Source organism: Rhinatrema bivittatum, chromosome 3 (assembly GCF_901001135.1).
Source record: "Rhinatrema bivittatum chromosome 3, aRhiBiv1.1, whole genome shotgun sequence".
Taxonomy (NCBI): domain Eukaryota; kingdom Metazoa; phylum Chordata; class Amphibia; order Gymnophiona; family Rhinatrematidae; genus Rhinatrema; species Rhinatrema bivittatum.
Genome location: NC_042617.1, coordinates 15,276,556 through 15,299,555, shown reverse-complemented (window position 1 = coordinate 15,299,555; position 23,000 = coordinate 15,276,556). Strand labels below are relative to the sequence as shown.

The window sequence follows — 23,000 nt, the reverse complement described above, 5'->3', positions numbered from 1 at the left end:
ATGCTCAGTGGGCCAGTCAAAGTTTCTAGAAACTTTGACAAAAGTATTCCGTGCCTGGCTCCATCTGATGATGTCACTCATCTGTGAGGAATATCATCCTGCTTGTCCTGGGAGACAGTTCTGATATTGCAGAGCTCGTGCAGTTTTCAGGTTTGGGGCAATTTTAGAGAGTTGACCAGGGATGTATCAATCTAATGGGACACACCTATCCAATGTGGGGTTAGATATTTTCAACAGTAATCTACAAGATGCTTAAATGTCTTTTATAGTCATAGCAGTTTTGTGGGAGAGTATTTGAGAAGTGTCATTGTCGAGGGCCGGAATAGTGGGTGGCCAGGCCTGAGACATATAAGCAAAGGCTTATAAGTACAGCAGCAGGGACACTCACAGAATGGACATTCCTGCCATTGTTGCTACAATGTGTTTTCTGGTAACTGGTGAAAAGTTGAGAGGCATGTAAGCCCTTCAACAGCCCGGAAGAGCCCGTTTGAGAGAATACCACACCTTGAATACTGTGTACAATTCTGGTCGCCGTATCTCAAAAAAGATATAGTTGCAATGGAGAAGGTACAGAGAAGGGCAACCAAAATGATAAAGGGGATGGAACAGCTCCCCTATGAGGAATGTCTGAAGAGGTTAGGGCCAATGTAACCCCAATATTTAAAAAAGGCTCCAAGGGTGATTCGGGTAACTATAGACCAGTGAGCCTAACTTCAGTGCCGGGAAAAATAGTGGAAACTATCCTCAAGATCAAAATTGTAGAGCATATAGAAAGACATGATTTAATGGGACACAGTCAACATGGATTTACCCAAGGGAAGTCTTGCCTAACAAACCTGCTTCATTTTTTTGAAGAGGTTAATAAACATGTGGATAAAGGTGAACCGGTAGATGTAGTGTATTTGGATTTTCAGAAGGCGTTTGACAAAGTCCCTCATGAGAGGCTTCTACGAAAACTAAAAAGTCATGGGATAGGAGGCGATGTCCTTTCGTGGATTACAAACTGGTTAAAAGACAGGAAACAGAGAGTAGGACTAAATGGTCAATTTTCTCAGTGGAAAAGGGTAAACAGTGGAGTGCCTCAGGGATCTGTACTTGGACCGGTGCTTTTCAATATATATATCAATGATCTGGAAAGGAATACGATGAGTGACGTTATCAAATTTGCAGATGATACAAAATTATTCAGAGTAGTTAAATCACAAGCAGACTGTGATACATTACAGGAGGACCTTACAAGACTGGAAGATTGGGCATCCAAATGGCAGATGAAATTTAATGTGGACAAGTGCAAGGTGTTGCATATAGGGAAAAATAACCCTAGCTGTAGTTACACGATGTTAGGTTCCATATTAGGAGCTACCACCCAAGAAAGAGATCTAGGCGTCATAGTAGATAATACATTGAAATCGTCAGCTCAGTGTGCTGCAGCAGTCAAAAAAGCAAATAAAATGTTAGGAATTATTAGGAAGGGAATGGTTAATAAAACGGAAAATGTCATAATGCCTCTATATCGCTCCATGGTGAGACCGCACCTTGAATACTGTGTACAATTCTGGTCGCCGTATCTCAAAAAAGATATAGTTGCAATGGAGAAGGTACAGAGAAGGGCAACCAAAATGATAAAGGGGATGGAACAGCTCCCCTATGAGGAAAGGCTGAAGAGGTTAGGGCTGTTCAGCTTGGAGAAGAGACGGCTGAGGGGGGATATCATAGAGGTCTTTAAGATCATGAGAGGTCTTGAACGAGTAGATGTGACTCGGTTATTTACACTTTCGAATAATAGAAGGACTAGGGGGCATTCCATGAAGTTAGCAAGTAGCACATTTAAGACTAATCGGAGAAAATTCTTTTTCACTCAACGCACAATAAATCTCTGGAATTTGTTGCCAGAGGATGTGGTTAGTGCAGTTAGTGTAGCTGGGTTCAAAAAAGGTTTGGATAAGTTCTTGGAAGAGAAGTCCATTAACTGCTATTAATCAATTTTACTTAGGGAATAGTCACTGCTATTAATTGCATCAGTAGCATGGGATCTTCTAGGTGTTTGGGTAATTGCCAGGTTCTTGTGGCCTGGTTTGGCCTCTGTTGGAAACAGGATGCTGGGCTTGATGGACCCTTGGTCTGACCCAGCATGGCAATTTCTTATGTTCTTAACAGGCTCTTCTATGGACCCAGGGACAAAATAGAAATGGAGCAGGCATGGTAACAGAGCTCCATTTACTAAACAGCGTTAAAGAGCAAGTTTAACGGCTAGGTACTTAAGAACATAAGAACATAAGAAATTGCCATGCTGGGTCAGACCAAGGGTCCATCAAGCCCAGCATCCTGTTTTCAACAGAGGCCAAACCAGGCCACAAGAACCTGGCAATTATCCAAACACTAAGAAGATCCCATGCTACTGATGCAATTAATAGCAGTGGCTATTCCCTAAGTAAAATTGATTAATAGCCATTAATGGACTTCTCCTCCAAGAACTTATCCAAACCTTTTTTGAACCCAGCTACACTAACTGCACTAACCACATCCTCTGGCAACAAATTCCAGAGCTTTATTGTGCGTTGAGTGAAAAAGAATTTTCTCCGATCAGTCTTGCTAACTTCATGGAATGCCCCCTAGTCCTTCTATTATTCAAAAGTGAAAATAACCGAGTCACATCTACTCGTTCAAGACCTCTCATGATCTTAAAGACCTCTCATATCCCCCCTCAGCCGTCTCTTCTCCAAGCTGAACAGCCCTAACCTCTTCAGCCTTTCCTCATAGGGAAGCTGTTCCATCCCCTTTATCATTTTGGTTGCCCTTCTCTGTACCTTCTCCATCGCAACTATATCTTTTTTGAGATGCGGCAACCAGAATTGTACACAGTATTCAAGGTGTGGTCTCACCATGGAGCGATATAGAGGTATTATGACATTTTCCGTTCTATTAACCATTCCCTTCCTAATAATTCCTAACATTCTATTTGCTTTTTTGACTGCTGCAGCACACTGAGCTGACGATTTTAAAGTATTATCCACTATGATGCCTAGATCTTTTTCCTGGGTGGTAGCTCCTAATATGGAACCTAACATTGTGTAACTACAGCAACGGTTATTTTTCCCTATATGCAACACCTTGCAACACCTTGCACTTGTCCACACTTGTCCACACTTGTCCATACTTCACTTTGTGGAATTTGGAAAGATGATGAGGCACTTCCATGGCCACCCCAGAGTAAACAATTCCTTGCAAGAAAAGAAAAAACTTGAGTATGGTGTATTCAGGTTAGGGCGCAGCCACCCCTGGGTACAAGGGTTAATTTTGTGCATGTTGAGTGTTTTTCAGTTAAGATGTTTAAATGTTAGATTCCATTGTTTTTATGTAACCCTGGTTCTTTGTTGTGACCGTACTCGTCCATGTACTTGAATAAATGTCTTCTCTCTCTTTCGAAACATTGGTGTCCAGCCCTAGTTTCTTTGAAATGAACCCGGGATTCTTGGGGATGATGGAGGGCAGGGGTGAAGGATGGAGAATGGGAGAATGCGAGGAGCACAAGGAAAGTAACATGGGAATTGCCGATAGCACATGTGAGTGTTGAGTTGTAATATGTGAGGAAGAGGGAAAATTCCACAGATATGTATTTTTGCAAACGGAGTCACATTCAAAAGATACAAACTTATTATTTGCTTTGCAACCTTAGGTACAAATAGTTATTGCTTTTATACCCCCAGAGAGGAAACTAAAATAAAAGTCCTCTATGGTAGTGGGAATTGGGGTGGAGATATATTTACAATTTTGTTTGCTAGTCATAGCCACTTGGAACAAAAAAAACTTCTTAAATTCCTATTTTCCTCATGTGCAAGAAACAGAAATTGTTTAATTTGATAATAGAAAACAAAATGTTATAGATTTTGTAGTAAAGTTTGCCATAGAAATGTACACCTTGGAGAATTATGTGCATTTTTCTCTTGCATGCTTTTCAAAATAGAATCCTAAGTGCCCATAAAGAACTGATTTTGAGTAATACATCCTCAACAAAGTTGATAATACACATAAAATAATCTGGAACCTCTGGAATATAAACAGAATATATTCCCCTAACAGAAGACTGAAAACTCACCAAACTAACATAAACAGCAGTTTATGCTAAAACATTAACGGCCAAATTTTAAAAGGTCTGCACGCATGTTCAAATGGGCTTGGCCACGCGTATAAACCCCAGTATGGGGGCAGGGCAGGGAATGGGCCAGGACAGTGCCATTGTATGCTGTCCCAGGGAAGTTGCTTCTGCACTCAAGGAGCAGTAAGTAAAAAAAATTAAAAAGTTCGGGATTGCTAGATAGGCATTAGGGGTCGGGGTGGAGAGGGGAAAGGGAAGGACGGTTAGGTAGGAGCGTAGGGAAGTTCCCTCCCAATCCACTCCTTAATTGGAGCAGACTGGAAGGGAACTGGTGGAAGCCCGATTGTGTCGCCGCGTATATTCTTGCGAAATCCGGCCCCCCTGCGCATGCTGCCTGCATAAGTGCATGGATTATAAAATATGGCGCACATATGTGAGCGGCCTACAGATTTTATAACATGCGCGTGCCGGCACGCACATGTTATAAATAAAATCCACGCATCCATGTGCACACACCTTTTAAAATCTACCCCAATTGTAAATATAAAATTGAAAATGCCCTACCTGCATAATATAGTTACACTCTAGAAGGTCCATTTTTGGCAAAAGGTTCAGTTTCATGTACGTGTATGCCTGTTCAAAAACTTTATGGTATAAATTTTTCAAAATTTCACTTTCTTGAGGATTGCGCTTATTTAGCCATGCCTGTATCAAAAAAAGGAAAAAATAATATGTTTGCCTGTATGCAAAGCAAAGTATGACAATAGATTAAATATGTTTCATAGTTTTACTTGTAAAATTGGCTTCCAGCTGAGGGCAGAAGAACTGATATAGACCATTCCCATTCTAGAAACAGTTGCAGGTGATGCATTTTCAATATTGTGGACTTCAAATAACAGCTTGCAGTTTGGAGACATAGAGATTCGATCACCATTGGCAAGAGTAAGTGTCTTATTATCATCCAATACAGAATTCAGATTCTCAATCCAAATTGCATCCACAGGACCATCCAAAACTATCCAGATATTCTCACCTGAAAACAATAAGAAAACCCATATAAAATGCAGTTTTATAGAAAAACAAGCCGTAAAGCCCGTTAAAACGGGCTACATCCCTCTGTCTCTCACCTCCCCCTCATTCTCTCTCCCCTCACTCTTCACCACCCCCCTCCCCCACCCACTCCTCTCCACCCTCCCTCTCCTCTCACTCAGTCCCCCCTCTCCCTCACTCCCTCCCACTCAGTCCCCCCTCTCCCTCCCTCCCACTCACTCAGTCCCCCTCTCCCTCCCACTCACTCAGTCCCCCTCTCCCTCCCTCCCTTCACCCACCTCCATTTCCTCCCGGCGCCGTAAGCGCGACTTCCCGCAACCCTCACCCGGCTCCATTAACTCCTCCCGCTCCTGCCGGCAGATCTCGGGGGGGGTGTCACTCCCGCGCCCCCCCCCCGAGATCTGCCGGCAGATCTGGGGAGGAGAAGTAGCGGCACCGCGCGCGCGCGGTGCCGCTACTTCTCCTCCCGCTCCTGCCGGCAGATCTCGGGGGGGGGGGGCGCGGGAGTGACACCCCCCCCCCGAGATCTGCCGGCAGATCTGGGGAGGAGAAGCAGCGGCACCGCGCGCGCGCGCGCGCGCGGCGCCGCTGCTTCTCCTCCCGCTCCTGCGGCCCCACCGCCATTTTTTTTTTCCTGATCGACATCCTTGCCCGCACATGCGCAGTAGAGCTGCGCTCTACTGCGCATTTGCGGGCCGTCGGTCACAGGCCATTTATAAGGTAGATAACTATAAACTATTCCCCTCCTCACCCTCCATCTTATTGATTTTATTGATTTAAAATATTTATATTCTGTCTAAAATGACTATGTCATCTCGCAAACATACACACAACACACTTTTTAGTCAACTTTCCAAACAGAAGCTGTTTATGAGACTGGTGTGTCTATGTATGTCCCCCAAAACTTGTATTTGATTTCCTATCCACATCAAATTTTCAGGACAAGTCAAGGGAATCAGGAGGATCCTGACATGAATTTTTTTTTGGGGGGGTGGGGGGGGGGGGAAATCCATGTATATTAGGGATGTGAATCGTTTTTGAATGATTAAAATTATCATCAGATAATTTTAAAATCGTTCTAAATCATTAGAGTGCACGATACAATACAAATGCCCCTGATTTATCGTCAGGGGCATTTGTATTGTATCGTTAAATAGGGCACGGGAATTATTTGGGGGAGGGCGGGAAAACCGGCACACCAAAACAACCCCTAAACTCACCCCGACCCTTTAAAACCAATTCCTTACCCTCCCCCACCCTCCCGAACCCCCCCAAAATGTTAAGTTACCTGGTGGTCCAGTGGGGGGGGGGGGGGGGGGGTCCCGGCGCGATCTCCCGTTCTCGGGCCATCGGCGCCATTTTGGCTGCCACTAATTAAAATGGCGCCGATGGCCCGATAAACCCCCCCCCCCCACCCAAACCTTTAAATCGACCCCCCCCTCCGACACCCCCAAAACCTTTTAAAATTACCTGGTGGTCCAGGGGGGCCTTGGGGGGCCTCGGGGAGAGATCCAGGGGGGCCTCGGGGAGAGGAGAGATCCAGGGGGGCCTCGGGGAGAGAATTCCCGTTCCCAGGCATCAGCTGTTCTAAAAAAAAAAATGGCGCCGATGCCCCTTTGCTCTTACCATGTGACAGGGTATCCGTGCCATTGGCCGGCCCCTGTCACATGGTAGGAGCACTGGATGGCCGGCGCCATATTTAAAGATGGATACCCTGTGACATAGTAAGGGCAAAGGCTATCGGCGTTTTTTTTTTAATATTTTTTTTTAATACTGGCAGCCGACGGTCCGAGTGCAGGAGGTTGCTCCCGGAACCCCACTGGACTTTTGGCAAGTCTTGTAGGGGTCAGGAGGGTCCCCCAAGACTTGCCAAAAGCCCCTGGTGGTCCAGCGGGGGTCCGGGAGCGATAAGAACATAACGAAATGCCATACTGGGTCAGACCAGGGGTCCATCAAGCCCAGCATCCTGTTTGCAACAGTGGCCAATCCAGGCCATAAGAATCTGGCAAGTACCCAAAAACTAAGTCTATTCCATGTTACCATTGCTAATGGCAGTGGCTGTTCTCTAAGTGAACTTAATAGCAGGTAATGGACTTCTCCTCCAAGAACTTATCCAATCCTTTTTTAAACACAGCTATACTAATTGCACTAACCACATCCTCTGGCAACAAATTCCAGAGTTTAATTGTGCGTTGAGTAAAAAAGAACTTTCTCAGCTTAGTTTTAAATGTGCCCCATGCTAACTTCATGGAGTGCCCCCTAGTCTTTCTACTATCTGAAAGAGTAAATAACCGATTCACAACTACCTGTTCTAGACCTCTCATGATTTTAAACACCTCTATCATATCCCCCCTCAGCCGTCTCTTCTCCAAGCTGAAAAGTCCTAACCTCTTTAGTCTTTCCTCATAGGAGAGTTGTTCCATTCCCCTTATCATTTTGGTAGCCCTTCTCTGTACCTTCTCCATCGCAATTACATCTTTTTTGAGATGCGGCGACCAGAATTGTACACAGTATTCAAGGTGCGGTTTCACCATGGAGCGATACAGAGGCATTATGACATTTTCCGTTTTATTCACCCTTCCCTTTCTAATAATTCCCAACATTCTGTTTGCTTTTTTGACTGCCGCAGCACACTGTACCGACGATTTCAATGTGTTATCCACTATGACACCTAGATCTCTTTCTTGTGTTGTAGCACCTAATATGGAACCCAACATTGTGTAATTATAGCATGGGTTATTTTCCCTATATGCATCACCTTGCACTTATCCACATTAAATTTCATCTGCCATTTGGATGCCCAATTTTCCAGTCTCACAAGGTCTTCCTGCAATTTATCACAATCTGCTTGTGATTTAACTACTCTGAACAATTTTGTGTCATCTGCAAATTTGATTATCTCACTCCTCGTATTTCTTTCCAGATCATTTATAAATATATTGAAAAGTAAGGGTCCCGATACAGATCCCTGAGGTACTCCACTGTTTACCCTTTTCCACTGAGAAAATTGACCATTTAATCCTACTCTCTGTTTCCTGTCTTTTAACCAGCTTGTAATCCACGAAAGGACATCGCCTCCTATCCCATGACTTTTTAGTTTTCGTAGAAGCCTCTCATGAGGGACTTTGTCAAACGCCTTCTGAAAATCCAAATACACTACATCTACCGGTTCCCCTTTATCCACATGTTTATTAACCCCTTCAAAAAAATGAAGCAGATTTGTTAGGCAAGACTTCCCTTGGGTAAATCCATTCATAGAAGGGCCTTGAAAAACTTCATTGGTGATAGGTGGTTGATTGATATATGGCGTTTGCACAATCCAACCCAGCAAAACTATACTTTTATTTCACACCCATCAATCTTATTCTCGTATTCAAATGTATCTAATTGACAAAGATGTAGAAGAACTGGTATCTAAGACCAACATCGGGGTTATTACTTGGTTAGATCACACCCCAGTCTGGTTAGACATAAGGCTACCCATCAGATCTATAGGAAATCGGTACTGGCATCTAAATGATAGCCTATTAAATGAAAAAAACCTTTGTGGAATCCTTGACCGGTGACATTCAGGAGTACCTATAACAGAATACCTCTGAGAGTGTGACCCCTAGCATGGTCTGGGATTGTCTGAAAGCGGTAGTCAGGAGAAAACTCATTGCTTGGGAGAGGAATGTTAAACATCTTAGCCTCATGCAGCATATTACTAAATTATCCTTAAGCCATAAAAGGTCCCTAGATCCTAAAATTCTGGACGCTCTGCTAGCTGCTAAGTGTGAGTTACATGCATTAGATTTGTATAAAATAGCTTTTCAGCTTGACTTACTTCAACAGAAGTACTTTGAATTTGGTGATAAAGCAGGCCATCTGTTAGCGAGGAAGCTTAAGGAATGAGTGGCCCAGTCTCTTATAACCAAAATCAAAGACTCCAAAGGTTTGATGCTGTATGAGGCTAGTGAGATCCTCACCCGCTTTACCCGATTTTATGAAGATTTTATGAAGAACTTCCCTTCTTGTCATCAGAGGCATATACGTTTCTTAATGCTGAGATTACTAATGCTGAACTTTACCAGGCCATTCACGATCTGAAGCTAGGGAAGGCACCAGGTCTCGATGGGTACACGGCCAAATTCTAAAAAAATTTTCAGGCTGAGGTGATTCCACCGTTACTCCACACTTTTAATACCTTGCGATCTTGGGGGGGGGGGGGGGGGGGGGGCGCTATATCTCCGGAGGCCAACTTAGCGGGTATTACCATCTTAGGGGGGGGGGGGATCCAAACTATGTGGATCTTACCACCCTATATCACTGATTAATATTGATTTAAAGCTCTTAGCCAAAATATTGGCTACCAGATTGGGAAAGGTGGCACCCATGTTAATACATGAAGATCAATCAGGGTTTGTTCCAGGTCGTTTGGCCTCTGATAATGTACGCCGAGTGCTAGAACTCATCTGGAGGGTACAGCAGGAGAAGACTCCTATGATGTTCCTGGGGGTGGTCGCAGAAAAGGCTTTTGACAGAGTACATTGGCCGTATCTATTTAAAGTCCTTCAGAAGTTTAATTTGGGGCTCTTCTTTATCAGATGGATTCAACAACTTTATGAAAATCCTAGGGGAAGCCTGAAAATTAATGGGGAATATATACAGCCGTTCATAGTAAATAGAGGCACTCGCCAGGGCTGCCCTTTATCACCCCCTACTATTTGCTCTTTCCTCTTTCCTTAGAACCATTCACAGCCTTAATTAGATCCCTTCCTGCTATTCAGGGGGTACAATTAGGGCTCTCTGCCTACAAACTATGTTCCAGATGACTTGCTCTTCACAGTGACATCTCCAAACTCCTCATTAGCACTTCTACTACAAGAGCTCAGGACCTATGGCACAGTCTCTGGTTTTAAAATGAATGAGGACAAATCGGAGCTTCTTAACATTTCCATGCCGCCGCCAGTTTTTCAATTATCACAGGGGCCCTTCCGTTTAAGATTGCAAATCATTGGATTAAGTAAATGGGCATCAAGATTGGTCTGGATCCTAGGGAGCTTTTCTGCCTTAATTATGGACTTCTTCTTGTAAGCATTGGGAAGGATCTAGATTGGTGGGACAGAAGGGACTTTTCATGGTTCGACAGAATTGCTATAATCAAAATGAATGTACTACCTCGTCTTTGTTATTTTTTCCAAACACTGCCTGTACCAGTACCAGCTTCCCATTTGGCAACGTAAGTTTCTCCGGTTTCTCTGGAGATGTAGATCACTGAGGGTGGCCAGGACCACCTTGTACCGGGACAAAGCAAGGGGAGGCTTACAGGTGTCAAACCTAGATTGGTATTTTAGTGCTTCCCAGTTGAGTGCGCTTATTCAATGGCATTGGCAGGAGACTCCAAAGGCTTGGATCAGAATCATAGTGGATGGAGCGGGTGATCCACCCTTATTTATTAGGGCCTGGCAGAGAGGGAGGATGGATGTATTAGGCATATCTCTGCACTCACAACTGATACTGGACATTTGGGAGAAGTGGAAGCCTTGTTTAGCTGGGGGGAAAACTGCTTTTTTCCTTACGTCCTTCCTGTTTGATAAGTCCTTCTTCCCAGGCACAGTGCCCCATACGATTAGGTTCTGGTGAGACAGAGGGCTTTACACTTAGGAACATCTATGGAATGGTCGTACTATGCAATCCTTTATCGATCTACAGAGGTCACACTCTCTGTCTCCTAATGATTTCCTTACTTATAGTCAACTATCTCACTACTATGCTTCAGCACACATTGGCGGGGCTCTTGAGCAAGGCAAATCTCTTTTTGAAAATTATTGCTCCAATGCAGTTAAGGTAGTTAAACCTATATCCAAGATTATGACTCTCATCAAAGGTGTACCTCAGACTAAGTTGAAATTTCAATTAGCCTGGGAGCATGATATGGGGGAGACGCTAGGGGATGGTGACTGGGAATATTCATTTATTGCAACTAGTGGTTGTTCCATGTCTTCAACAATTAAAGAGAATGCATATAAAGTTTTATATCGCTGGTATCTCACCCCAGACAGACCATGTTGATTTCGTGGGGGGGCAACAACCTGTGCTGGAGAGGCTGCGGTGCAGTTGGTACATTTTTTCATTGTGGTGGGAGCGCCCAAGTATAGCTTGTCTTTGGGATGAGGTACTTAATTTTGTCTGTGAGGTAATACACATTCGCATGACCAGGGATCCCAAAAATTGTCTGCTAAACATGTTCCCACATCAAGGTAACAGATTGGCCAATAGATGGATCCAACAAATGGTTTCTGCAGTCAAGTGTGAGATAGCGCTTTGGTGGCATAAGCAGGGGCCTCCTACGTTAGGATCTGTCCTGTCCAGGATAGATAAATTCATTATATGAGTAAACTCACTGCAGTCCACCAGGATATATTGGCCCTCCATAGGGACATTTGGTTGAACTACTTAACCTGGAAGCTTGGTAATGCGCCCAATTCGGCTGACTGAAGATTATAACTAGTCCATCGAATTATCTCATTCTCTTTATGTCTCAATTTTTGTATTAATAACCAGGGGTTGGGGGGTATAAAGGGGGGGGGGGGAAATCCAGATGGAACCAGATTCAGGGGGTTGACTCTGCGTGTTTATTGTTTGGTACCATTACAAGATGCTTGTAGCTATTGTTGTTAATTGGTGCCTGTGGTACTGGCACTTTGTTTGCTGTTCTGTTAATTTGGTTATATTCAATAAAAACTTCAATTACAAAAAAAAAAAAGATATAGTTGCAATTGAGAAGATACAGAGAAGGACAACCAAAATGATAAACCAGATGAAACAACTCCCCTATGAAGAAAGGCTGAAGAGGTTAGGGCTGTTCAGCTTGGAGAAGAGACGGCTGAGGGGGGGATTTGATAGAGGTCTTTAAAATCATGAGAGGTCTTGAATGAGTAGATATGAATCATTTATTTACACTTTCGGATAATAGAAGGACTAGGGGGCACTTCATGAAGTTAGCAAGTAGCACATTTAAGACTAATCGGAGAAAATTCTTTTTCACTCAACGCACAATTAAGCTCTGGAATTTGTTGCCAGAGGATGTGGTTCGTACAGTTAGTGTAGCTGGGTTCAAAAAAGGTTTGGATAAGTTCATGGAGGAGAAGTACATTAACTGCTATTAATTATGTTGACTTAGGGAATGGCCTCTGCCATTACTGGCATCAGTAGCATGAGATCTTCTTGGTGTTTGGGTACTTGCCAGGTTCTTGTGGCCTTGATTTGGCCTCTGTTGGAAACAGGATGCTGGGCTTGATGGACCCTTGGTCTGACCCAGCATGGCAATTTCTTATGTCCTTATGTTTCTCTCTTCAGTTGGAAACAATTCTATTGCATGAGATGAGAGGAGAGATAAAACCGCCTGTTTTAGCATCTGTAATGGTTCGTAGGAATTTGCTGAAGATAGTTTGAATATGTCAAAGGAAGACTTCAAAATTTGATCTGTATCCTTTTTGGATGAAGCTTAGAACCCAATGATCATTTGTAATTTGTGTTTCCTGATAATAAAAATGCTGTAGTCTTCCCTCTAATTGAAGATACATGTACTCTGAATTAGTTTCTATGAAGCCTGTTGAGGTATCTTGCTTTGAGGACTTTCTCTAGCTATCTATCTAGGTGATAACTTGCTGAGGCTGTTGAACTGATTGTTCTGGTGCCTTTTATATGTATAAGGCATGTAATAACTTTGAGAATATGAAAATTGCCTTTTGTAGGGATATATTCTCTATAGTGCAGTGTTATGCTCGCCACTCGCAGGGAGGTTCCACAAGCAGCTTCAGTCAACCAGATGCCGCCAGTCGATGCTGCTGTTCCTCATGGCAAGGAAATGCTGCATCTGTCCTGCCGCCAAGTGCACACACAGGGAGTGTACCAGGCTATGAAGCCCTGCGGTGGGAAACCTCCATCACGGCGCTTCCCAATGGCTGTGCAATAGTGTTCCTTGTCCTTCATCTGGATCTAGTCTTTAGCCCTGCTCAAGCCTTCAGCCTGCTTCAATCTTCAGCCTTGCTCCACACCAAGTCTTCAGCTTGCTTCAGCCTCCAGCTCTGCTTTGCTCCAAGTCTTCAGCCACAACCTTGCCTCCATCAAACATTCAACTTCCGCCATAGCTGTTTGGACTCTGTCATAGCCTGGCCCATGCTAAGACATGCTCACCTACCATCGGCACAAACTTTAGGGCCTGGTCCACGAGGTTGCACCAATTGTGCCATGGGAAGAGGGGCTCACACTCACGTAATTCACAACAGATTTCTGAGGCCATAAGCTCGGTGAACGCATCCCTTTGACGGGCCATTCCTGCCTTAGCCTCCCACATGCAGGAGCAAAAGATTGAATTAAATAGTCTCCAGAAAAAGTTCATGCAACAAGCCAAGCAGCAAGTTGATCAAATCAATGAGTTATTATTGACCTTGTTCCAAAGCTTAGATAAGATTCAAGCCCAACTTCTAGCTTTCGTCCCAGTTCCAGCTCCAAAACCCTTCACCAGCACCTATCTGGCCTGTGGAATCCATGATTCAATTCCCACCACTTGCAAGGTACAGTGGTGATCCTAAGGGGTATCATTATTTGCAAGATGCAATTCAAGTTACAGCCAGCTTGTTTTTTCTGACTATGTCAAAATTACCTATATCCTCTCTATGTTGGACAGCCCTGCTCTTGCCTGGGCTTCTCCCTTGTGGAAACAAGATAACTTACTTCTCAGAAACTTGGATAACTTCATGCAAAAGTTTTGCTTGATCTTTTACCAACCCGGTCACCTTCTGTCCACTGCTACAGAAATTCTTTGTATTAATTAAGGCACTCGCTCAGTTGGCAAGTATGCAGTAGAATTTCATGCCTTAGCTTCTGAACTCGGTTGGGGCAAAGACAGCCAAACCACCATTTTTTGGCAAGGGTTATCCGGGAGAATATAAGATGAACCACCACCTCGGGACCTTCCCCCAACCCTAGAAGCCCTTATTGCCATGGCTATTCAAATAGATCTGAGATTCCAGGAACAAACTCGAGAAATGAAGAACTCCCATCGCACTCTATTTGTAGCTCCCAAGACACTAATTCTCCTGGAGTCCGCTTCAAAGCCATCAAGAATCATGGCCTATGAAGAGCCCATGCAAGTGAGTAACAACTGACTTTCAGTAGATGAAAAACAAAAGCAAAGATTGCACAACCTCTGTCTCTATTGTATTGCACCAGAACATTTCATCAGTTGATGTCCAAAGAGACCAGAAAACATTGTAAAAAGTAGCCTCGAAGGGAAGATAGCATTGCACCCTCCTGCTTCCTCTTCACAACTAATGATATCATTGTGCCTCACCTATGGAAAACACTTGGTTCAGACTGAATCCTTAGTGGACTCCAGAGCTGGAGGCAACTTTATCCAGAAATCACTGCTACACCAATGTGATTGCCCTACTATCAGCCTAACCACCCCCTGTGTTATTTCAGCCATCTATGGAAAACCTCTACCTGATCATGTGACTACAGCTTCTTTGCCTTTTACCATGTGGATTTGGTCTCACCAAGAAGATCTTCAGTTTTACATGCTATCTAGAGCCTCCAACTCTCTTGTACTTGGACTACCTTGGCTCCAACTCCATCAGCCATTCATTAATTGGAGCACCTTACAGATTAACCAATGGGGTCCATCCTACTGAGAGCATTGGGCTGTCTCATCCTCATCCCCAGGCACTTTGCTCTAAACCATCTTGCTTGAAGTACCAGACTTGCCGCTTCAATGTACATCCTGTTCCTACATGAGTTTTGACTCACATTGTTTTTCTGCTGAAGAATCCTTGTCCATAGATTCAGACCTGCTTCAGACTTCATCCAAGCCTTCAGCCTTGATTTTGTCCAAGCCTTCAGCCTCGTCTTCATCCAAGTCTTCAGTTTTGAATGGTTTTCAGCCCAGCCCCAAAACTAAAGAATATCTGGATCCCATGTCAAGACCCCTGAGCTCCCAGTTGGAAAAGAGGTACCTTCATCTCCTCAGAAGCTGAAGAGAAGAGGCCTGAGGAAAAGGCTTAGAGGAGCAAGTACTGTTACACTTGCCACTAGTGGGGAGGTCCCACGAGCGGCTTCACTCACCCATAACCTGCTGGTCTGATACTGCCACTCCTCATGGCAGAGAAACACCACTTCTGTCCTGCCTCTAGATGCACATGTGCAGTGCACACCAGGCTATGCTGGCCCTATGACAGGAAAGCTTCCTCGCAGCACTTCCCGATGATATCACATGATCGGATATTTAAATCCCGGCCGTGTAACACAGCCTTGCCTCAGCAAGGTTGCCTCGTTTGTTGTCCTCGGTCTGGATCCAGTCTTCAGTTCTGCTCAAGCCTTCAGCCTGCTTCAATCTTCAGCCTGCTTCTCTCCAAGTCTTCAGCCTGCTTCCATCTTCAGCCCTGCTCCACTCCAAGTCTTCAGCCTGCTTCTGTTTTCAGCTACGCTTCACTCCAGGTCTTCAACCACAGCCTTGCCTCCATCAAGCCTACAGCTGTTGCCATAAGCATTTGGACTCTATCATAGCCTATCTTGTGCTAAGACTCACTCAACCACCGTCGGTGCAAAACTTAGGACTTGGCTCACAAGTTTGCACCAATTGCACCAAGGCGGAGGGGCTGACGCTCATGTCTGACGTTGCAGAAGTTAATGTTTACATTGCTCCTTTATTATACTGACTGTCTCCTGTTCTTAATCCCTGAAAAGATTATCCCCTGTACACAGAGTATCTGCTTATTTTTCATAGATATTCTCCCTGAGACCTGATGCTTTTAGCCATCCTGGTTCCTATAGCAATGACTGACGTTCTGGATGATAGCAGAGTTGCTTACCTGTAACAGGTGTTCTCCCAGGACAGCAGAATGTTAGTCCTCACATGTGGGTGACATCATCAGGATGGAGCCCAATCACGGAACACTTTTGTCAAAGTTTCTAGAACTTTGACTGGCACACTGAGCATGCCCAGCTGTTATGGTTAATGGTGTTTGGGTGGATCCTTGGACACTGTGGCAGCTGACCTCACCCATGGGGGGCAGTCCTGTGAGGGACCACAGTGTCAGGCTAAACTCCGGACAGACAAACACAAATTTGAATCTTTTATTAAACAGTTTATGGAAACACCAGAGGTGGCAATATTGACTAGTGGTTGCACAGCCCGGCTGGGCGCGTCTCTCACAGAATGCTGGAACAGCGGATCCTCTGTAAAGCAGTGCTGTAGTGGAAAGAGACTGAGAATTATGAGCACAAATAAGATTAGCATTCAGAGTCCCAAGTAGAATTAGGAGAGCTCTGAGGCAGGGAGAGCAGGCCATCAAGGAGGGAGTACCTGATCCCTTAGAGCAGAGAGATTCAGTGGTGTTGTACTTACTAGTAGTAGCAGAGATTCCACTAGACGAGAGGTCTGGTACCAGAGCAGAGAGCAGGCCCTCGAGGAGTGAGTACCTGATTCCGGCGAAGCAGTACTGTAGAGAGAGATGTTTTCTGTACTCACTGATGGTGACTGTAAATTAGTTCTTCCAAGTAGAAGGATAGAAGTAGCAGGGAACATGGGCCCTCGAGGAGCGAGTACCAGTTTCCTGATAGCACCTGAAAGAAGCAGAGATGTCCCCGAGGAGCGGGTACCCCGTTAGCGACCCCGAAGGGTAGTAAGAGTTCCAGGTAGAGCTAGAGTGGCAGAGTAGCTTAGGAACGGAGAGCAAATCCCATCCATACGAATCCTGTTGCTAACTCAACGAGCTAGCAAATACTGTAGGCAGATATACCCTGGAGTTGTGACATCAGAACAGGGGGACGCCTCTGAGGTTCGCGCCAACGTGAAGTTAAAGCTGAGGGCGGCGTGCACATGTGCGCCCTAGAGGTACATTGAAGGAGAATGGTGGGAGGTAGCACCAAAGCCGGTCCGGAGACGCCGGAGAGAACGGCAAGCAGACGCCGCCGCGGCCATCAGTCCAAGGTGAGTGGGAGGAACCGCAAGTAGAGAGAGGTAGGCGGGGCAAAGCCATCGAAGATGGATGGACGCAACAGTACCCCCCTTCAAAGAATGGCCTCCGGCCCTTTTACCAGGTTTAGGTTTGTGGGGATGCATCTGATGAAACTGAAGAAGCATCTCTTTGTCCAGGATATTTGCCATCGGCTCCCAAGAATTTTCTTCGGGGCCATAACCTTCCCAAAATAGAAGGTATTCCCAAGTTTTGCCACGTCTTCTTACATCCAGAATAGCTTCAACCTTATAATCAAGGTCTTCTTCTGTGGTGATAGAAGTTGGTTCTGGAGACTTGGATGAGAACTTACTGAGAATGAGTGGTTTCAAAAGAGAAATGTGGAATGCGTTGTGGACTTTCAATCCAGGCGGTAGCTTCAGACTGTATGTAACGTTGCCAAGATGTCGGAGGATTGGAAACGGTCCAACGTAGCGTGGAGCAAATCGAGTAGAAGGTAACTTTAATCTCAACTGCTTAGTTGACAGCCAGACTTTGTCAACAGGTAGAAATACAGGCGCTTTAGAATGATGAGCGTCGTAGGACTTCTTAGCTCGATCACCCGCTTTAATTAGCATTTCTTTAGTCTGAGTCCATAGTTGATGGATATCATCAGCAGTGGATTGAGCTGCTGGGAATGACACTGAGAGAGTCAGTGGAAATGGCGGTGAAGGTAGTCGTCCATAAACCACTTTGAATTGTGTTCATCCAGTGGATGATGCTGGATGTGAGTTTATGGCGAATTCTGCCCAAAGCAACAGTTCGGCCCAATTATTCTGACGGCAACTCACATAGGCATGAATGAACTGTTTTAGGGTCCATTAGATTGGCCATTAGATTGGGGATGATAGGCAGATGTATAATCCAGAGAGATGTCAAATAGCTTGCACAAGCCTTCCAGAATTTTGCTGTGAATTGTGATCCTCTATCAGAGACAATGTGCTTGGGTAGGCCATGTAGGCGAACGATGTGGATGATGAAGAGCTTAGTGAGCTCAAAGGCTGAGGGTAAGCCAGGCAGCGCCAGGAAATGGGCCATCTTATTGAAATGGTCAATCGTCACCCAGATAATATTCATTCCTTCAGAAAGAGGCAGATCAACTACAAAGTCTGTAGCGATGTGAGTCCATGGCTCCTCCGGAACTGGCAGCGGTTGCAGCAATCCCCAAGGCTGACCACACGTAGGCTTATGTTTGGCACAGTTGGAGCATGATGCTACATAGGAGTACGTGTCTTCCTTGATAGTAGGCCACCAATAGTACTTCTGTAATTTCAGCAGGGTACGACGTTGACCAGGATGGCCAGCCAGCTTGGAATCATGAGCCCAGTGTAAAAGTTTCTTTCTGAGGTTCTTCGGTACAATCATTTTACTGGCAGGCACAGAATGGATAGCTGCCAAGATGACTTTCTTCGGGTCGATGATATGCTAAGGTTCTTCAGGAAAATCCTCAGAGAGGAAAGAGCGAGACAGGGCATCTGCTCTGGTATTCTTGTCTCCGGGATGGTATTTGAGCACGAAGTCAAAGTGATTAAAAAACAAGGACTTGTCTGTGGTTAAGATGTTGCGCATGACGGATTTACTCTAGATTCTTATGGTCTGAGAATACGGTAATTTGATGCTGGGCTCCTTCGAGCCAAGGCTGCCATTCCTCGAATGCCATCTTAATAGCCAGGAGCTCTTTATCTCCGATCCCATAGTTCTTCTCTGCAGAAGAAAAGCACCACGAGAAAAAGGAGCAGGGATGTAAGGCTTTAGAATCTCCAGTTTGGCTCAACATGGCCCCTACTCCAACATCTGAAGTGTCAACGATGCAGGGTCTGTTGGGGACCGGGTGACGCAGACATGGCTCAGTGGAAAAGGCAGTCTTTAATTTCTCAAACGCAGAAATGGTGAAGCCACCGAAGACCGACGGACGCAACACCAACATGCCGCCAACCCTGCATCCAGCAGGGTTGCCCTTCAGTCTCATTTGTAGCAAAAGTATGAGCGAAAAATAAAATAATAAAATGTAAGCAAACCCAACTCCGTGGGGTGGCGGGCGGGTTTCGTGAGGACTAACATCCTGCTGTCCTGGGAGAACACCTATTACAGGTAAGCAGCTCTGCTTTCTCCAGGACAAGCAGGATGGTAGTTCTCACATGTGGGTGAATAGCGAGCTACAGGATGCCTGAATAGAATGAACCAAAAACACCCAACGACATGCAACAGCCATAACAACTGGGGTGGTTTTGGGTATGAGGGCAGCCTGAGTTTCTCAGTGTGTTGTAGGCAGTGGGTTGTAGGCAGGAAGTGGGTTGTAGGCAGGAAGTTTATTTAAACTGGAAATAAATTACAGAGGACAGACTGGCCAAAGATGGAATCTTGCCGGCCAGCCTTGTCGAGACAATAATGAGCTGCAAATGTAAGGAGAGAGCTCCATATGGCAGCTCTGCAGATGTCAGCCAGAGGTACAGAATGGAGGTGCGCTACTGACATTGCCATGGCTCTTTCTAAATACGCTTTTACACATCCCTGCAGTGGAAGGCCTGCTTGTCGGTAGCGGAGGGAAATTCAGTCTACCAGCCAGGTGGATACGGTTTGCTTGCCCACCAGAACTCCCAATTTGGTTTTATCAAAGGAGACAAACAGTTGGGTGGACTTCCTATGGGCTGCAGTGCAGTCCACATAAAAGGCAAGCACACGTTTATAGTCCAAGGAATGCAGACCCTGCTCACCTGGTTGTGAGTGAGACCTTGGAAAAAAGGTAGGAAGCATTATAGACTGATTTAATTGGAAATCAGAGACTACCTTTGGCAAGAATTTAGGGTGAGTGTGGACTACCATATGATCATGAAGAAATTTGGTATAACGTGGGTATGTTACCAGTGCCTATAGCTCACTGACTCTGCAAGCTGATGTTATAGCAACTAGAAAGATCCTTTTCCAAGTGAAATGTCGAAGCTCGTAGGAGTGTAGGGGCTCGAACGGAGGTCGCATGAGCCATGGTAGCACAATATTGAGGTCCAATGCCAAGACCAGAGGATGCAGTGGAGGCTTCATCTGGAGTAAGCCTCTCATAAAGCGCCCTATAAGGGGTTGCGCCGAGATCGGGGCATCTCCTATACCTTTGTGGTAAGCGGCTATGGCGCTGACATGGACTTGAATGGAAGAAGTCTGCAGACCAGACTCTGAAAGGTACCACAGATAGTCCAGGAACCTTGTTGTGGGGCAGAAAAAGGGATCTATTTCTTTTGTGGTACTCCATGAGGAGAATCTTTTCCATTTGGAACGATAAGATCTTCTAGTAGAAGGCTTTCATGAAGCTACGAGGACCTGGGACACACTGTCAGAGAGATTAAGGAATTTTAGTATTAACCTTTCAACATCCAAGCTGTAATAGACAGGGAGTGAAGGTTCGGATGACGCAACAGTCTTGTTCTGCATTATCATAGTTGGATCTGTGCCCAGGTGAATTGGTTGCTGGACTGAGAGATTACGTAAGGATGGGAAACCAAGCCTAACACGGCCAGTGAGGGGCTATGAAGATCATTGTGCCCATGTCCTGCTGTAACTTCATGAGAGTCTTGCTGATGAGCGGAAGTGGAGGGTAGGCATATAGAAGCCCCCTTGCCCACGAGTGGCAAAGGCATCTCGTGGTGGTGTGTCGTGGCTGTGGTATAGAGAGCAGAAGTTGTCTACTTTGTGGTTGTGAATTGACTCAAAGAGATCTAAGTGTGAGCGGCCCCATTGGTGAAAAATGTTGTTCGGTACAGTGGGATTTAAGGACCATTCGAGGGGATGAAAGGTCTGGCTGAGGTTGTCTGCCATCACATTGTCTACACCTGCCAGGTAGGTCGTTCTCAGTAGCATGGAGTGGGAGAGAGCCCAAGCCCAGATCTGCGCACCTCCTGGCATAGCAGATAAGAGCCTGTGCTCCCTTGCTTGTTGAGGTACCATATTGCTACCTGGTTGTCCATTTGAATTAGGAGTACCTTGTTGTAGAGGCAATCTCGAAAAGTGAAGAGGGCATATTGGATTGCCCGGAGCTCCAGAAAATGTATCTGGTGCCTTGCTTCTGCTATGGTCCAGTATCCCTGGGCTTGGAGGTTGTTGACATGGGCCCCCCAACCCAGGTTGGATGCATCTGTTGTCAGAGTAATTTGAGGTTGTGGAGGTTGGAAAGATAGTCCTATCTGAAGATTGGACTCCTGTATCCACCAAGTTAGTGAGAGACGAAGCTGGTTGGAGACATGGACAATGTGGGACATGTGTTGATTTGACTGGGACCACTGGGACTTTAAAGTCCATTGTGTTACTCTCATGGCTAACTGAGCCATTGGGGTTACATGTACCGTGGATGCCATGTGACCTAACAAGGTGAATAGATGATGAGCTGTAGTGGTTTGGCGAGTCTGCACTGCTTTGGCTAGGGTTGATAATGCGCGTGCCTGGTCCTTTGGGAGAAACACTTTGGCTTGGGTAGTGTTTAGATCTGCTCCGATAAACAAGAGGGTGTGTGATGGAGTCAGATGTGACTTGGGATAGTTTATTAGAAACCACAAGGATTGCAGTAGGCTGATGGTGAAATGGAGGAGTGGAGCATTTCCTCTTGGGATGGACCTCTGAGGACCCAATTGTCTAGATACGGATAGACGTGGATGTTGTTTTGTTGCAAGTGAGCTGCTACTACTGCCAGGCATTTCGTGAATACACGGGGTGCTGATGCTAGGCCGAATGGCAGCATTCAGTATTGGAAATGATTGTGGCCTACTACAAACCTGAGGTATTTTCAGTGAGGAGGGTATATGGCAATGTAGTCACAAGCCTCCTGAAGATCTAGAGAGCAGAGCCAATCTCCCCGCTGCAATAGAGGGAGCCTGGTGCCCAAGGTTACATCAGAGATGTTTGTTTAGGGCATGTAGGTCCAAAATAGGATGAATGATGCCTGATTTTTTTGCAATTAGAAAATACCGAGAGTAGCATCCTTGACCCCACTGCAGTCGAGGTACCAGTTCAACGGCATTGGATTGCAGGAGGATTGAGAGCTCTGTCTCGAGAAGTGAAGTGTGTTTGATTAGACCCCACACTGGACATCATGAACGGTTCGATGGTAGCATGAGGAAGTTCAGATGGTAACCATGGGTGACCACAGACAGGACCCATTGGTTTGTTGTAATTGTGTGCCATATGTTGGCAAAGTAGCACAAGCGGCCTCCTACTGGAATCAGTGTGGTAGATGGGGGTTGATTTCTGCCCTCTAGTAAGGAGGCAAAATCCCAATGCTGGACCAGTCTGTGGGGCTGGTTGGGCTTTTGAGCCCTGGGTTGTCGAGGCTGGCCTCTTTGGGAAAAGTCTAGGTTGCTGAGTACAGAATGGAGGTGAGTAATACCTATGTGGCTTGTAGGATAACCTCCTAGGATCCCATTGAAAAGACCTCTTGGTGGTAGATGGGAAGTCTGAGGGGAGAGTGGACAGCTGATGCAAGGTGTCATGATGATCTTTTAGTTGCGCCACTGTTTCTTGAATTTTGTCGCCAAATAAGTTGTCCCCTGTACATGGAAGGTCTGCTAACCTGTCTTAGACTTCCTGGCGCAGGTCAGAAGACTTGAGCCATGCCCAGTGTCTGGCACTTATTCCTGCTGCCGATACTCTTGAGGCAGTTTCAAAGATGTCATATGCTGCCCTCACTTCAAGCTTTCCAGCATCGAGTCCTTTCGGAAGGATTCTGGTAAGTCCTTCTTGATATTCATCTGGTAATGTTTCAGAGAATTCTTGGACCTTCTTCCAAAGATTCCTTGAGTACTGAGTCATGTATAGCTGATAAGCTGCTATACGTGCCATCAGCATAGAACCGTGGAAGACTCTCCATCTGA

General features: G+C 45.4%; 1 protein-coding gene across 1 annotated transcript in view; it reads right to left on the bottom strand.

Moving 5' to 3' along the window:
- Nucleotides 1-23,000, bottom strand: part of DNAH8 (dynein axonemal heavy chain 8) — a 1,926,251-nt gene that overhangs the window by 725,591 nt on the left and 1,177,660 nt on the right. The window contains 2 exon segments of the mRNA XM_029592920.1: nt 4,661-4,801; nt 4,888-5,129. Of these exon segments, the coding sequence (XP_029448780.1) occupies nt 4,661-4,801; nt 4,888-5,129 (383 nt within the window).